Here is a 17,225-nt window from a genome sequence, read left to right as displayed (position 1 = left end):
GGAGATTTCAGGTTCCCCCTGGTGGTTAACCTGAAAATCATCCCTATTTACCTTAACATATACAATCCCATCCGGGTTTGCCTATTAACTTTTTCTCCGGGCTTAGCTGGGACCTTGGCATGCTTCATGTCTGCCTGGTCACAACGTCTACCAGGTTGACGGCCTGCAAAAAGGCAGGTAAGCCATTGTCAGACCTAGGGGAGATGTGCAAGGGCTCCACGGAGCTATCCATACCTGGAACCATAACTGAATTGAAATCCCTCAAAAGAATCATATGATCCAAAGATACATCCTGCAGAGGAAAAAGAATGCCCAAGAGCCTCTTCAAAAAGGAACACTGTGTAGCATTAGGCGCATTTATGGATACCAGGAGCACCCTTTTCTGGTGTAATGAGCCCTGGACTACCACATATCTCCCTTCAGGGTCTGAGATAACCTTGGTCATATGAAACGGAATAGATTTATGGATAAGTAGTGCCACCCTTGGCTTAGCTCTGGACAGGGAGCTTCAACTTGGCATGTTCAAGCGCAGAAAGTTTAGTCTCCTGCAGGCCCACAATGTCGGCCTTTTGGCGAGCCAAACATTGAAGGATCTTAGTTCGTTTAATCGGAGAGTTTATCCCGGAGACATTCCAAGATACACAACAAAGGCCTCTCTTAGGGACCAGGGACCTAACAGAAGGGGATCACATGCAGAACAATCAAAAGCAACTGCCAGGCGCCCAGCCCTCACCCTGACACACATGCAACCCACACACACTCACACAAAGTACTAGCATTTCCACTCCCAGCCACACAGTCCACCCACCCCTCCCCCTCCAAACCCATTTCCCCATCCTCTCCCCCAACCCTCCCCCTCCCCTCGTACTCTCCACAAACCACCAAATCATACCAACTGAGGGTACCAACATGCCAGTAACCCCCTCCCCCTGCCCTAATAAACCCAAAAGAAACAATAACCATAAAGTGGTAACAAAGAAAAGAAAAACAGAAAAGTCAGAGCAAAAAATCCATTGCCTCGGATCAAAGAGTCTGGCTCTTAGTGCCAAAATAATGACTCAGCCAGGACCAAGCCATGTACCGGCTTCATCAACATAGAAGTGCTCCCCTGCAGAGCGTAATCAAAAGCAGAAGAGAGTCGAGGAACCCCCGATCAACAGCAAGAGAATCACCACAGGCAATGACAGTTCAGGCAATGACAGTTCTCTGGAGCTGGAAATCACTGGCGTAGTTGAACTTGAGCCTCATTGCTCGTATTGAACACAAAGGTTGGCCGTTGTAAAGCATCCTCAGCTTAGCCGGGAACTGTTTTGTTCCTTTTAAGATAAATATATGGGACTTCCGGCAGAAGCATGGGGCTGTGAGCAGGACGGGCTCGTGGCTCCGGTACGCTCGCTGCAGATCTGCACACTAATCCGCATTAATTACCTCGGCTCCTTGTGTCTTCGCGCGGGCGAGCACTGTCGGGCATTTCTGGAACGCTTTCGTGGTTCTCTGGGGGATGGCCTCTCACCAAAACAAGTCGGACCGCAAGTGGAGGAAGCAGCCTGAATCCAAGATGGCGGTGCATGTGGCGCCTGCCTCGCCCGAGACCCCCAGCTCCCTCTGGGTCTCGGAGGTTACTGCCGAAGTGCAGGCCGCGCTGGAGGGCATGCTGGGTGACAAGCTGCAGCGCATCTTGGACAAGCTTGACACCTTGGACAAGCGGTTTGCCGCTCTAACCTCGGAGGTTCGGGAGACACAGCAGCGGGTCAGCTCTACTGAGGACGCGGTGCAGAGGCTCACACAGGACCAGGCGGGCCACTCTACTTCTCTGGCAGCGCTTCGGGCCAAGGTAGAGGACCTTGAGAACCGGTCCCGCTGGAACAACCTGCGGTTTGTGGGCTTGCCCAAGTCCCTGGTGGACTCTGATCTGGGGGACTTTCTGGAGAAGTGGCTGATGGAGTCTTTGGCCCTCCCACAGCAATTGGGCCCCCTCTTTATTGAGCGGGTGCATCGCCTGGGGTCCCGGAGAGATGGTGTGGATCGTCCATGGGTGGTTATCTGCTGCCTGCTCAATTATCGCCATAAGATTGCGGTCCTTAGGGCCTTAAGCCAGGGGAAGAAGCTGCTCTACAACAATAAACCGGTCCTCTGTTTCCAGGATTACTCAGCGGAGGTCTCTCAGGCTCGGCACAAGTTTTCTCCCCTCTGTTCCAGTCTCATCCGTCGCAGTGTTCCTTTTTCTCTTCAATATCCTGCACGTCTGAGGGTGCTGCACTCCGGCCGGGCGCATCATTTTGATACTCCGGAAGCTGCTCAGCGGTTCATGGAGGAGAAGTTTCCAGAGGTGGCCCCGTGATCTTCTGACCATCTTGCTTGGTGGAGTCGGTTGTGCTGGGGACTTGCTTTTATGGTTCCTGGTTTTGAACGAGTTGAGCTATCTCCCCTGTGGGCCTTCACCCATTGACGTTGGGGTTTCTCCTGTGTTCCCTGGGATTGGACTTTGCTGCCGAGTCTTTCCTTGTTGGACTTCATGCATTCTGAGTTTGTTCTCCCTTGCCGTGTTGGGGGAGGGGAATGGTTGTTTGCTCTGCGCTAGTATGAGTGTGTGTGGGTGGCGGAGTGGATCTGGAGTGGGATGTTGTGAGGTCTGTCTCGGGTGGCTTTGTCTGTGTGCGTCTGATTGAGCAGGGTGGGGGTTTGGGCACGGGCTCGTTGTGTGGTTGGTGTGTGTTCGGTTTGCTTGCTAGTTGTGTGGTTGGTGTGTGTTCAGTTTGCTTGCTTGGTGCAAGGGGTTGAGGTAGCGGCCTTACTGGTCTGGGGGTCTTGTCCTCTTGCTCCGTTTTTCTTATTTCCCTTTTGTTGTTGTTCTTTGGATGCCAGTTTCTAGGTGTTTCTGGGGCTGAGGTGTTTTGGGGGGGGGGCTGCAGTGGGCGTACCTTGCTTTCTGGAAGTGGCACCTCTCGGGGTGTGGTACAGAGTTTGGCAAGGGTTGGTGGGGAGCAGGGGAAGGGTGGGGGGAGTTGGGGGGGACAGGGGAAGGGGGTGGGGTAGTTTGTTGGGGAATGGGGTCTTTTTTGGTTCAGGCAGGTGGGAGGTTGGGTATTTTCTGAGTGCGCGGTTGGAGGGGTGGTGGCTGGGACACTCCTCTGGCATTCTGCTATGGGATATTCTGTATCTGCTCTTGGTTCTTTTTTTAGTTTTTTCTGGAACATAACCTGATTTCTTGGAATGTGGGGGGATCCACTCGCCTATTAAGAGGTATAAAATATTTCAAGCGTTGAATCGTAGGAGGGCCTCCATCGCCTTTCTACAGGAGACCCGGTTGTCCTCTGTGAAGCATGCTAAGCTCTGCTCTTGGTGGGTGGGTGCACATTTGGAGGCTCCGGCTCTGGGGGGGAAGGGAGGCGTGGTGATGCTTTTTCGCAAGGGCCTTCACCTGCAAACTCACAAGGTGCTTCGAGATCCTGAGGGTCGGTACCTTATTGCCTCTGTCTCTCTTAACCATAAGCCCTTATTGTTTTGTAATCTTTATGCTCCTAATAATCCTTCTGCCAAATTTTTTCGGAAGTTGCGTATCCTCTTGTTGTAGTTTGGAGATATTCCTCTGATTCTCGGTGGCGATTTTAATGAGGTCCCTGATCCATGGCTGGATCGTTCTTCTTCTGTGGGACGGGAGTCGCTCAGGGCCTGCACTGGGGCTTTAATGTTGGCTTCTTCTTTGAGCTTGCTATACGTTTGGAGAGTTCTCCACCCGGTGGAGCGGGACTATTCGCATATTTCTCGGGCCCATGGGACGCTCTCTCGCATTGATCTTATTCTCCTTTCCCGGGATCTCCTCCCTGCGGTTCAGGAAGCCATCCTGGGCCCCATTGAAATCTCGGATCATGCTTGGGTGGGCCTGCGTTGGCTTTAGGGGTCGCCCCGGGAGGGGGGTATTTTCTGGAGGTTCCCTTGCCATTTATATCGTAATGCCCACTTTTACGATTTTTTGTTGGCCAAATTGAGGGATTTCCAATGTACTAATCTGCAACATCGAGAGGATCCTATCCTCTATTGGGAGACTGAGAAAGCCGTGTTGCGTGGGGAAATCGTGGCATTTGTTGCCTTTGAGGCTAAAGCGTGTCATAGAGAGATTCTTGCCTTGTAACATAGGGTTCAGATTCTGCGGCGCCGTTTTGCCAGCGCCGCCTCGTTGGTGCTCAAAACACAGCTTTTGGAGACGCAGCAGGCCTTGAATGAGCTCCTGCATTGGGGGGCTCAGCGGTCTCGGAAGCACTATCAATTTCAGCTTTTTCGGTTTGCTAATAAGAGTAGCAGGATGTTGGCGCGTTTACTTCGCCTCTATCGTGGGTCCGCAGGTATCACAGCTTTGCACAATGCGCAGGGCATGCTCCATCATAAGACCGAGGATATTAGTCGTATTCTGCATGACTTTTTCGCTGATTTGTATGCTTCGCCCGGCCCGGATCTTCTTGACGGGGGGGGTCTATTTGGACAGCTTGGATTTGCCCCATCTCTCTGTTGCTGACTTCGAAATGTTGGAGCGCCCTGTGGTGGCGGAGGAAGTGGAGTGGGCGATTCGTGCTAGCCCAATGGGCAAGTCTCCTGGACCTGACGGCTACCGCGGTGAATTTTATAAGCTGCTGGTCGATGAGCTCGCTCCGTTGTCTGAAATCTTCAATTTAAATGTGGCAAAGGGGTTTTTGCCCCGTTATAAGATCATTGTTCTTCCTAAGCCGGGCAGGGACCCAACCCTGCTGGACTCCTATCGATCCATTTCCCTGCTGAATTTTGAGACGAAATTGATGGCTAAGGTGCTGGCGAATCGATTGGCCCGAGTGCTGCCTTCCTTGGTATCGGACCAGCAGGTGGGTTTTGTGCGTGATCGGCCGGCATCTAAGAACCTTCGCCGTATTTTGCTGGCCCTGGAGAAATCTGGAGTGGATGGTACCCCCGCCTTACTTGTGAGCTTTGACGCCGAAAAGGCTTTTGACCGGGTGCGGTGGGGGTTCCTCTTTGCCACGTTGCGGGCGTATGGCTTTGGCCCTTTTTTTCTTAATGCTATTTTGGCGCTTTATAGTGATCCTATGGCGCGGGTTTCGGTGAACGGTGAACGGTGGCTTTTCGAACCCCTTCTCCACCAGTAGGGGGACTCATCAGGGCTGTCCCCTGTCGTCCTTTCTGTTTGCGCTTTCCTTGGATCCCTTGATCAGGGAGCTGCAATCTAACGTTGACATCAGTGGCCTTCAACTGGGTGCCTCTCATTTTAAGATTGCAGCATTTGCCAATGATCTTTTGGTCTTTTTGACTGACCCGCACCGATCTTTGTCTACTCTCTTGGAGAGTGTTCGGGAGTATGGGGATTTTTCAGGGTTCACCTGGAATTTGAAGAAATCGGTGGCTTTGGCCTCTGCTGAGCGTCTTCGGCGTTCTTGGAGGGGGACTTTTCTGTTGCAGTGGGCTGATTCCTCTTTTCGCTATTTGGGCATCCAATTGTCCATGGATGTTCGGGAACTTTACCAGTTGAATGTCACTCATTTGCTCTCCACTACAGGTTCCGTCTTGGCCACTTGGCGTGATCTGCCTCTTTCCTTGATGGGGAGGGTGCAACTGTTTCGGATGGTTTTGTTCCCTAAGTGGCTTTATGTCTTACAGATTTTGCCTTTGTATCTCTTGCGTAAAGATATCCGGGCCCTCTACTCTTTGTTGTCGAAGTTCTTTTGGGGGGGTTGGAAACCTAAGTTACGGTGGCAGTTGCTGGTGGGCTCCTAGGGCCGGGGAGGTTTTGGGGTGCCGGATATTGCTCTGTATAATCAGGCATGCCTTTTACGCCATGTCAGGGACTGGGTCTTGGGTATTGACCTTTATACCGATGTCTCCATGGAGCGTGATTATTTTTATCCATCTCACCTCCTTTCTCTACTTCAAGCTCGGTTGGCAGTGCTGCCGGTTTCCTGTCACCGTAGTATTTTGTTTCGCCCACTTTGGGAGGTGTGGCGGCGGCTGCTGCCTTTTTGGCGGCAGGCTCCTCATGTTAGTGTTTTGCTGCCTATGACCGGTAATCTCTCCTTTCCCCCTGGGCTGTTTCCCTCTGTCTTTGGGCGCTGGTGAGCTCGAGGTTTTGAGTTTCTTTTTCATATGCAGCGGGATGACGGAATGCTCCTCTCCTGCGAAGAGTTGCTGCGTTGTGGTCTGCCTTCTTCGGGTCTTCTCTTTGCTCATTGTCAATTGCGGCATTATGTGCAGTCCCTTCGTCGGAGTTCTCTTTCTTTGGATTTTGGGATTAGTTTTCGGGCCTTTTTGGAGGAGGGGAGGACCCTGACTCTCGGATCTCGGTCTCCTTATATCATAAACAGCTTGGGGCTCTTGGACCCCTGCGGGATTTTTCCTTTGTGCTGGCGGCTTGGCAGAAGGATTTGGGGCGGGAGCTCGGGGGGGGTTTGCTTCAGGCTCTTCGCTGTACCCCCGCTTTGGTGCATAGTGCGGAGCTTCGAGAGTGCCACTTCAGGACCTTGTTGAGAGCGTATGCCTCCCAGAGTCAGGCCTACCATATGGGCTGTGTCGATACCCAATATTGTCTCACCTGTCATACGGAGGTGAACTCTTACTTCCATAGCCTTTGGGGTTGTGAGAGTATTCTGAGCTTTTGGGGGGCCTTGGCTTCCTTTCTTCAGGGTCTCTTACGGGTTTCTGTTCCTGTCTCTGCATGTCACATGTTGTTCGCTCATTTTTCTTTGTTTTCTGTGTATACCTCTGCTGAGAAATTGTTTTTGAGCAAATGTTATATTTTGGGGAAAAAGTGTATACTGAATTTCTGGTTGGCTGATACTCCCCCCCCCCCCTCCTTCTGGTACTGGAGGAATAAACTGAATGACCTTTTAGGCTGGGAGGCCAACCTGGCTTCTTCTTCTCGTCTACTGAGCAGAGACTTTGTTCATATTTGGACTCACTATTTGGACAGTTTGTCTCCCCGGGTTCGTAGTCGTAACTTGAATACCATTCCGCCTGTCTGATCTGGGGGGGGAGGGAGGCTAGGGGGGGGGGGGGTGTTCTGGGGGGGGGTCTGTTTTTGGGGGGGGGGGTTGGAGGTTTGGGGCTCTTTGTAACCTGAGAGGACATCAGAGTCCAGTCCTCTTGGGGGAGGGAGCCTTGTCTTCTTTTCTTGAATTCTTGTCTGCTGTTTGCATTGATAGCTGTATGGTTTGTTTCTTAATAAAAAACAGATTTCAGCTAAGATAAATATATATATTTTTTTACTATTACTGTACACCGCCTAGAAATTTGAATAAGCGGTATAAAAAGTTTTTTTAATAAACGTGAAACTTGAACTGCAGCGTGAAACGCATATTCTTTTCCACAAGCTGCTTGCAGATTGGCGAGAATCAACGCCGCAGAGAGGCCACCTGCGCTGAATAGTCCTGGAAGATGAGAATCTTCTGGTTCTGGAAGGTGAGGTCTTTCCGCTGCCGATACGTTTTCATGATCTGGTCCTTGATAACAAAATTAAGAAGGCATAGGATCACAATTCGCGGCCGAGTGGCTCCATCCTGCTTCCTGCCCAACCTATGAGCCCGCTCGATCCGCAAGGGGCCCTAAGTGCAGGTGGCAAGAAGCTCAGCTGAGAGCCATTTTTCCAAAACAACAGCCAGGGTAGCGTCTGGCACAACCTCGGGGATACCCACGAGACGAAGGTTGTTCCTCTGAGAATGATTTTCGATGTCCTCGAGCTTGTCAGCACAGGTTGAAAATTTGTGCTGCAGCATGGCAAGCTCTGCCTGCACATTAGTCAGGGAATATTACGCAGAGCTCACCCGATGTTCCACTTCAGCCACCCGAGAAGCAAACTCAGTCACCGAGTTAGATAGAATGGTTAGCGATTCATTCACCTTATCCAACCTCGAGCCAAGCGCCAAAACCACCGCCTCTGTAATCTTCAACACCAGCGCATTGCTAACTGCATCCAGTTCCTCGGTCAGGCCCGCCATTTTTCCTTCAGCAGATGCCTGGGCCTTACCGAAGGTCCCGTCCTTTTTTCCACCCTTCGTGGCCATATCCAATCTGTACTTGTGGACAAACTTGTCCATACGAGGAGGCAGCACCAGAAAATCCAGCAGTCTGGTTGAAATTTGTAGCAGAATATAGCTCAAAATGGACAGTTAGGAGGGAGAGTTACGGAGCTTGGGAAAAACATAGCCTCCCTGCTCACTGCATGGCCACGCCCCTCCGCAGGGGACTTTTAAAAGCAGGCAATTATTGGCTCTCCTGCTCTCTGCCGCCCTTCCCCGCAGTGCAGCCCCGCTTTAAAACCACGGGCTGGCACTGCAGAGAAGGGTGGCAGAGAGCAGGAGAGTTGGGGTGGTAAGAGCAGGGCTCGGCTGGAAGGGGAGGAGAGCAGAGCGGCAGAGATGTGCTACAAAGCTGGAATATCAGGCCGAAGACAGTCGCTTCTTGTGTTGATCAGCCAGCCCAGTCAGTTTCAAAGATTTCTTTAGTGAATCATGTCCCTGCCTACTTTGCATGCTGTTCTCCTCTATTGCATGCACGGATCGGAATCGGATCAGCAAAGAGGTAAGTGAATCAGGCCGGAGTAAAATCGGGTTGCAAACCAATTGGTACATGATCGGTTTGCTTAGTGAATCTAGCCCTATGTCTACAAGAAAGAGGGGTGAGGGAAAAGAGAAATAATAGAAATATTAAAATATCTAATTTTAGTAAGATACCAGAAGGCAGCATTATTATACACTGTAAAATGAGAAATATTGAGAGTTGGTAGATATGAGAAAAGAGAGTGGCAGGAGGTAAGACCTGTAGAAATACAGAAAAAGGTTTTGAGTTTCTAGAATAATTCTGCATCTCTATTTATTCAGCTCTATGGGAACCACTTTCTTCCTTCCACTACAGTAATGTTTTTTTTTACTAGTGGACCCCCTATCCTTCTCCTAAAGAACCTTGGAATATAATGGAATATATGTTCTCATTATGATCTTTTCTGTTGCAGGAGATGAACTAGAATACATTCGACCAAACCTTTACCGTAATATTGCGCAACAGCTGAACATCTCGCTGACCTCAGAGACCGTGGTGTCAGATGCCTTTCTAGCAGTAGCCACAGAAATCTTCACAGCAGGTATTATATGTAAGATGAGAGGGGAATGGAGGGGGTTGGGATGGACTACATGTTTCTGGCTCTTTCATAAAAATACTCTATCAAGAAATTTCATAAAAATACCACTCTTGTATTTCTACAGACCTCCATTCCCAGTATCTGTCCCAAGCATATTTTTATTTAAAACATTTCTTGCCTGCCTATTCATAGGTGGCTTACAATAAAATATACATAAAAACTGCAATCATGCAGGTGCTAATTCTAAATTGATCCCCTCCCCCTAACAGGCAGTACAACTTTCTTGCTTCCCCCCAAAGTAAGCAGGAAAACTACTGTATACCAGAAAATGCACAGAGCTGCAGGTCAAAACTGGAAATGAACAGCTTTCCATAGAACTTATAAATAAATAAATAAGTAAAAATTTAACTTAAAATGATGGAAAGAAACTGCTAGAGTGGCTATTCTGAAAATATTTGTGTTCATGGAAGCATACATTTTTAATGATGCTATGTTGACTCCCAGCACAGAGAGTAAAATGGCTCTGGTTTTGACCTTGCTCAGGGCTTTTTTACAATCAAATGGGTTTGTACATTCAGAAAATTAATAAAATAAATAACCTGTAGAAATGTAGTCCCCTGTCCCATGTTAAAGCAAGCCAGGCTGTATACTCCACTTATGCATTTATTTTCTGTGCATAACAGTCTGCAGCCTGTCACCCACATGAAAGGGTGACATAGAAGGAGATGTTTAAACCTCACCCTGAGCACAACAAGACAATCACCTAGCTGCATCTTTTGCTTTCTTCTTCTTGGTAGTTAACACAAAGAGTGGCACACTTCCCTTTGAGAGTCCCTTGCTCTGGAAAAGGCAGCATTTGCCAGGGAAAGACTTCCTTTGCAGACAAAAAGCTACTTTTAATTATTTTTTTTAGGGAGATAAAAAAGGTTCACTGACAAAAATAATTAATTAAGAAAGTATGTCACCAGCCTTGACCCAAATTCTCCCCTCCTCCCCCTTCCTCCAGTGGACCTCTACGGGGACCCGGACCCTGACCAGACCACAATTAAAAAAGCAGCATTTGGTATAATGCTAGATTTTGATGTTAATTTGTTGTAAATGGTTCAATATCTCATATCACCTACATATCAGCTAGTTGAGGCCTGCTTCTGTGTATATTAATGGTGCCTTATAAATAATAATAAATTCCTTGAATTTAGTGAAAATTGATATGGAAACTTTCCATCTTGTAGGCATCACATGGGGGAAGGTCGTGTCCCTATATGCTGTGGCTGCTGGCCTAGCTGTGGATTGTGTGAAGCAGGCACAGCCAGCAATGGTGCATACCATCGTGGACTGCCTTGGGGAGTTTGTGCGCAAGACATTGGTCACGTGGCTGAAGAGACGAGGAGGATGGGTAAGTGATGAGTTTTAAGCTTTTTTTGTGTGGATGTGAAAGGTGATGATAGAGATGAAGAGTGCTAGAAGAATCACTTCCAATTATAAATAAATAGTGTGTTATCTCAGACTTATTTTCCTATTATGAACGGGCCAAGCAATCATTGCCCTTCACTTCTCTACTTCCAGGCACTGTTCTTGTACTTCTGTTCTTCACACAACTTTCCTGGTCTCTCAGGCCACCAAAGATCCTTCCAACTTTTGCCGGTCCTTCTAGTTGCCACTCACTGTGGTCACTCCAGTCATCTGTGGACATTCTGGTAGCCAGTCCCTCTGGTCACCACCAGTCAATCACTCTGTGCCCTACCAGTCACTCTGTTTGCCAGCCTCTTGAGTCCCCACCGGTCCTGGACATCACCGGTCCCTCTGATTGCCAGCCTCTTGGCTCCAGCTGGTCCCTCAGATTCCTCTGCTGGTCACCACTAGTCTCTCATACTGGTTCACCGGTCTCCCACACCAGTCTCTCCACTAGCCACTTTCAGCCTGAACTTCCCTGGTACACTTTTCTCTCCACAGACCCTCTGGTCACCGGTCACTCCCTGAGAACTCCCCCTGTCCTTCAGGCATTCCATTGAGGACTCTCCCTGGACCCTCAGACACTCTTTCTCTGAGCACTCTCTAGGTCACTCAGATGCCCTCACTGGCCCTCCTCTGGTTATCAAGCTTGAGTGCTCTCCAGTCCCTCCAAGCTCTACCAGGTAGGTGTATATAAGGCAGGGTCTCTCTCTCTCTCTCTCTGCTGCACTGTGTCCCCTGTCACTGGCCAGTACTGGGCTTACTTGGAGTTAGGCCGAAGCCAGTCCTCCTCCTCTCTTTCTTTCATCTGTTCAGGCTCCATCCACTGGCCCTCTCTGTCTAAGGTGGGGCTTGTCCCCTTAATAGACCCCCTAGGGGGGGGCCCTACCACTCCCACCCCTTTCCTTCTCACCTAGGGTGTTGTTCTCCTGGGATTCTCCTAGGCATTCCACAATCCCCTTACTCTATCAGATGGGTGGTTCCACTATTCCACCACTGCCACTAAATATGAACAGGCCAAGCAATCACCCAGCTCCTAAGGAGATTTTGGTTTTCTCTATGCACTCTTGAGACCTGTCCTTTTCAGCACCACTGTTTCCTCAGGGTGAACAAACACTTCCCAGCAGCCCTTGCAGGATGGTATGCCTATTAGCTCTTTCTTTCAACTGTTCAGGCTCCCTCCGCTGGCCTGGGAGAGGAACTTCATCATATCACACCTACATAGAGAGAGAAAACCCTATATCATACATAGTATAGCAATCAGTAGCGTACTAAGGGGCGTGTGGTCCGCCCCGGGTGCACGCCTTAGGGGGGGTGCACAGTCAGCTGTTCTCACAGCCTCTAACGCCGGCCCTGCAGCTCCGGACTTCCCCAACACCTGCTCCCTCTCCCCCCCCCCCGATCGCTATTATTTTAAACGTTATGGCAGCCGCGGCGCTGTATTGATCGGAGACTTCTAACCTCGACCTGCCCCGGAACTCTTCCTGCAACAGCAACTTCATGTTCCCGCCTAGGCGGGCGGTGGCTGCAGGAAGAGTTCTGGGGCAGGCTGCCATAATGTTTAAAATAATAGCGATCGGGGGGGGGGGGGAGAGAGCAGGCGTGGGGAAGTCCGGAGCTGCAGGGCCGCGTTAGAGGGACTAAGAGCTGATGGTGCCGCAGGGTCCCACGTGGGAGGGGGGAGGGAGGAAGGAAGAAGACTAACCGAAGCATTGACAATTTGGGGGGAGCAGGTGTGGGAAAGTCCAGAGCTGCAGGGGAGAGGGTTGCTGTACCCAGCTGGAGGGAGAAGGAAGATGAGGGAGGGAATGAAAGGAGATGCCAGGGCTTGGAGGGAAGGAGGAAGGTATGCCAGACTAAGGGAAAAGGAAGGGGGAGATCTCAGAGCATGGAGGGGGAGGGGGAGGGAAAGATGGAAGGAAAGGAGAGAAATGCCAGAGAATCAGGGAAGGGCAGATACCAGACTGTGGGGTGCAAAGGAAAGAAAGGAGAACAGAGTATAGGGGATGGGTTGGTGACAGAGAGAAAAAAATGGAGAGGTGGCAGAGCTGAAATCAATCATGTACAAAGGAGAGAAGGGGCACAGGATAGATAGTTATGAAAGGAGCATAGAAAGAAAGAAGATGTTGTATGGAAGAGAGAAAAGGCAGACATTGGATGGAAAGGGCAGAGAGGGCAGTGACTGGAAGGGGCGAGACAGAAGGTGAACAGTAGATGGAAGGGGTAGAGAGAGGGAAAGACACTGAATGGAAGTGTGAGGGAGAGGGGGAGCAGACGCTGGAAGGAAGTGGGGAGGAGAAAGAAAAAAGGGCACATGCTGGATTGAGGGACGAGGATAGAGTTAGAAACTGGAAGGGGTGAGGGAAAGAGGTGGCAAGCTTTAGGTAGGCAGTAAAAAAGGACATTGATGAGAGGGTAGTAAGAACGTAATCTAGACAGATGCAGAAAATAAATTGAAAAGGAAAATGAGGGAAAAAGGGAAAGGGATTGCAGAGGAGAGGTATGGGAGAGGGAAGGAGAGGAGAGAGATGCCAGACCAATGGGGGTGAAAGAAGAGATGGAAGGGGGAGGCATACAGTTTCTGGAAGGGGCATAGAAGGAGAGAAGATGCCATATAGGGGAAGAGAGACGGCAGACAGTGGATGGAAGGAAAAGAGTTACAAGAAAATGAGGAAAGCAGAAACCACAGAAGACAAAGGTAGAAAAAAAATTTCTATTTATTTATTGCTTTAGGAGACATGTGTCACTGTTTCTGTGGTGTTGCATTGTGTGCAGAGTCCAGCATCTTACTGGTTCAATTTAACCTTTGTCTATGTATTTCTATTTTATCCCCCCTTTTACAAAACTGTGGAGCGTTTTTTAGCGCCAGCCGTGGTGGTAGCAGCTCTGATGCTCAGAATTCTATGAGCGTCAGAGCTGTTACCACTGTGGCTAAAATCCACACTACAGTTTTGTAAAAGAGTAAGGGGTTAATTTGTGATGACATATTCCATACTAGGCGAAGGTGTTTTCTGTATTTTGTGTGTTCGAAAGACATGGTTTTTTTGTTAGGCTTGACTGCAGGATTGATCTGTGCTAGTCTGGCTTATTTAGTTTTACAATGGGTGTATTGATGTTGTACTGCTCACTGCAGTATGTAAGATGCTGCCTTTTCCTAGGTACTCATGTGTGAAGTGTGGTTTGTTACTAAAAATCATGTTTTCTGTACAGATGGGGGGGTGTCAAAAAACGATGGGCCCTGGGTGTCATATGTGCTAGGTACGCCACTGATAGCAATTACATAATGAACCTCAAAGACTCAACAAGAATAGACCTTGGCTAATAGAACCGCAACAACTATTCTTTTAAGTATACAGAGAACTAGCATTGGCTCAACTAAACCAGAAAAATCGGCTGACCGGAATACTTTATTATATCTGGGCCACGTGAAGCAAAGTTTACCTTTTACTCAGTTTATACGTCATTGCCGAATTTGCAGCACTACTGAACCGGCAGGGGAAGTCCCAAACAGCTGAGTGCAGAGGAAACCCCGAAGCCAGCAGCTTAAGGAAGTCCTGCCAGCTCAGCTGATCTGGGATTCCCCTTCTACAATCAGCTCGGCCAGCAGGGAGAGAAGCAGTGGAGGGCAGAAGAAAACTTTTAAAATTTTGGCAGGACGGATGAGGAGAGGAGCTGTGCCTAGCATTTGCTCTTCTAGCGATTGCCCCTTCTACTGGGGCTGCTCCACATGAATAGTGTGCATTTAATTTGCATGCTATTTGTGCAGAGCATCACTCAGAAAACAAAAATTGCTCCCACCACCGTATTTTTTACCATAGCATCAGAGCGTTGTGCATTGGGACCTTGGTTCTCTGTTAAAAATGATCTCCTGAAGCAGTGGATTTTCCTACAAAACAAGAGGCCCTTGTCAAGAGTTATGCTAATTGATGAGGATTTTGAAGTCAGGCTTTCTGTGATCTGCCAGAGAGGATGGTGTTGGCTCATTTTTTGTGAGGCTGCAGTTAAACTTGTTTATCAAGGACTTAAACATTGGGTGTACTCCCTGCTGAGTTTAAATGAGAAGAGGACCACTTCGATTTGCAAGTCTTAAGTACTTTGCATGATGTCTGTCCACCCTCTGAAGTTAACGGATGTGGATTCAATCTCTCACAGCTAACTGTTCCTCATTTTTTGGTTTGATATTGTTTTGAGAACATTTTGAACACAATTTTTGCAGATTTTTTCCTGGGATAGAGAGAATATTTTGCATTAGTTTTTGGTTATATGTACACTTGACCAATTGTTGGATTTTTTTTTTTTAAGAGCAGGCAGGTTTTTTTTACCTTTTAGGGTTTTTTTGTCTGAGATGCTCTTTTTTCTGGTTTAGTGGAGTCAATGATAGTTCTCTGTAAGACTGTACTCCTTAAAAGCTAGTTAATTGATGCGGTTTTATTACCCGAGGTCTATGCTTATTGAGTCTTTGAAGCTCAATTTGTAATTGCTATAGTATGTATGACATAGGGTTTTCTCTCTTTATGTAGGAAAATAAGTCTGAGAAAACACTCTATTTATAATTGGAAGTGATTCTTCTAGTGTGATTCTTCTAGTGTGTTCCTTAGTATATGTTTCAATTTTTATTGTGGAAGCTAGAAGTTATGTTACAAGCTTCATCTACATGGAACTCTGCCAGAGTACCCTCAACCCAGAAGTTTCAGCACTTTTTCCCAATTGGGAGGCACCTTGAAGATATGGGTTATTCCTGATGAAAGAAGAGAGTAACCTGTTTCCATAACTGTAATGCAAACATTCTCCAGCTTCCCAATATACTTCTACACAAAAAAATAATAAATTCTGCACCTTCTGCTATTCCACTATAAATTTCCACACAGACCTGCCACTGTATCCTCCACAATTCTTCTAGTGTACCTTACTCCTGCTCTGCACTATTTTTTTTTTTTGTTCTAGTACCAAACTCCCACAAGCTGCTCTGCCAATATACCATGGTACTGACCTGCATAACCCCCTGTGGTTCCTCAAGCAGAAAGCACCATTAATATACCTCATTCATGACCTGCAGCTAGGGTTACCAGATTTTCCCGAAGGAAAATCTGGACCCATGGCCATGCCCCCAGGTCTGCCCAGTTCCACCTATGTCACGCCCCATCCTGCCCCACCCCCTTAACCTAGTCATGCGTCAGGATGGTATCTATGCATGTGCGGATTTGAAGCGATGACGCACATGTGCACATGACATCACCGCATTGCATCCACACATACGTGGAGGCTGTCTCGACATTGGAAGCGTTTCAAAACCCAAGCAAAATGCCAGGTTTTGAAAAGCTGTCCGGAACCCCAGACATGTCCTCAAAAGGAGGACATGTCTGGGGAAATCCGGACATCTGGTAATCCTTCCTGCAGCACTTCCTAATATTGCAGCAAAAAGGTTTACACATAGCTTTTTCAATGAATCTCATTCCTACCCTGCTCATCCACATACATATTCTCTTCATAAAACTCTGAAAGCCAGCCATGTTGGTAATTTTTTTTCTGTCAGTTTTGTTCCATTTATATCTACTTTCTAACCAACCCCCTGCAACTCAAAATGGATCCTTACAAAATATGTCCCGTAAATCTGATGTTGGCAAACAGAAAAATGAGCCAGTGAGTGATTATGATCACCTGTTAATCAGCCTGTAAGGAGGTAAGAAGAAAGCTGGAATAATAGGATAGGTAACACACCTGTTCTTAAATAATAATAGGATGGTTAACACACCCCTTAAATCTCAAGAATTAATTCTTAAGTAAAGCTGAATTTTGCACAATTTTCTTCCTTTCCCTGATAACCCCATGGTTTCCTGGCTGTTCACAGAACACTGAAGGAATTGCCTTTTCATTTCAACTTTCTTTCTGACGCTAGCCCTTTTTATGATATTGATTTTTCTTGGCACAAGTTTGGAATTTCCTTAAGCACCTGCCCTTTCCCCTCCCCCTCCCCCTCTTTCCTAACACCCAGAAACATCCAGTTTTGCCAAGAATAATCTTTTCTCTGCAGCAGCCCAATGTGTCTGAAATTATAAGAAAAGCTGTAAATGTTCTGTTCCCCTTTCAATCATGTGAAGAGTCACATGCACTTTCATGCTCCTTTTCCCATGCCTTTTCCCATGCCTATAGAGGGCAATTCTAAAACAGTGCATATATATTTAGGTACCTATGTAGTGCCTATTTTATGTAACCCTACTGAAAAATGCCTCTGCCATAGAGATAGTCAGTGGATTTTTCAGGAGGTCACTACCGTATTTTCGCGGATATAACGCGCGCGTTATACGTGATTTTACGTACCGCGCATACCCCTCGCGCGTTATATGCCTGAGCGCGGTATACAAAAGTTTTTAAACATAGTTCCCACCCCGCCCGACGCCCGATTCACCCCCCCAGCAGGACCGCTCGCACCCCCACCCCGAACGACCGCTCGCACGCGCTCCCACCCGCACCCGCATCCACGATCGGAGCAAGAGGGAGCCCAAGCCCTCTTGCCCGGCCGACTCCCCGACGTCCGATACATCCCCCCCCCGGCAGGACCACTCGCACCCTCACCCCGAAGGACCGCCGACTCCCCAACAATATCGGGCCAGGAGGGAGCCCAAACCCTCCTGGCCACGGCGACCCCCTAACCCCACCCCGCACT

At 48.4% G+C, this 17,225-nt stretch overlaps 1 protein-coding gene across 1 annotated transcript in view; it reads left to right on the top strand.

Moving 5' to 3' along the window:
• The window catches only part of BOK (BCL2 family apoptosis regulator BOK), a 291,427-nt gene that overhangs the window by 146,109 nt on the left and 128,093 nt on the right, over positions 1 to 17,225 (top strand). The window contains exons 2-3 of the mRNA XM_033959722.1: positions 8,984 to 9,112; positions 10,342 to 10,505. Of these exons, the coding sequence (XP_033815613.1) occupies positions 8,984 to 9,112; positions 10,342 to 10,505 (293 nt within the window). The remainder of the gene's footprint in view (positions 1 to 8,983; positions 9,113 to 10,341; positions 10,506 to 17,225) is intronic.

This window comes from Geotrypetes seraphini, chromosome 9, assembly GCF_902459505.1.
Source record: "Geotrypetes seraphini chromosome 9, aGeoSer1.1, whole genome shotgun sequence".
NCBI lineage: Eukaryota > Metazoa > Chordata > Amphibia > Gymnophiona > Dermophiidae > Geotrypetes > Geotrypetes seraphini.
This window is presented reverse-complemented; position numbering and strand designations above follow the sequence as displayed.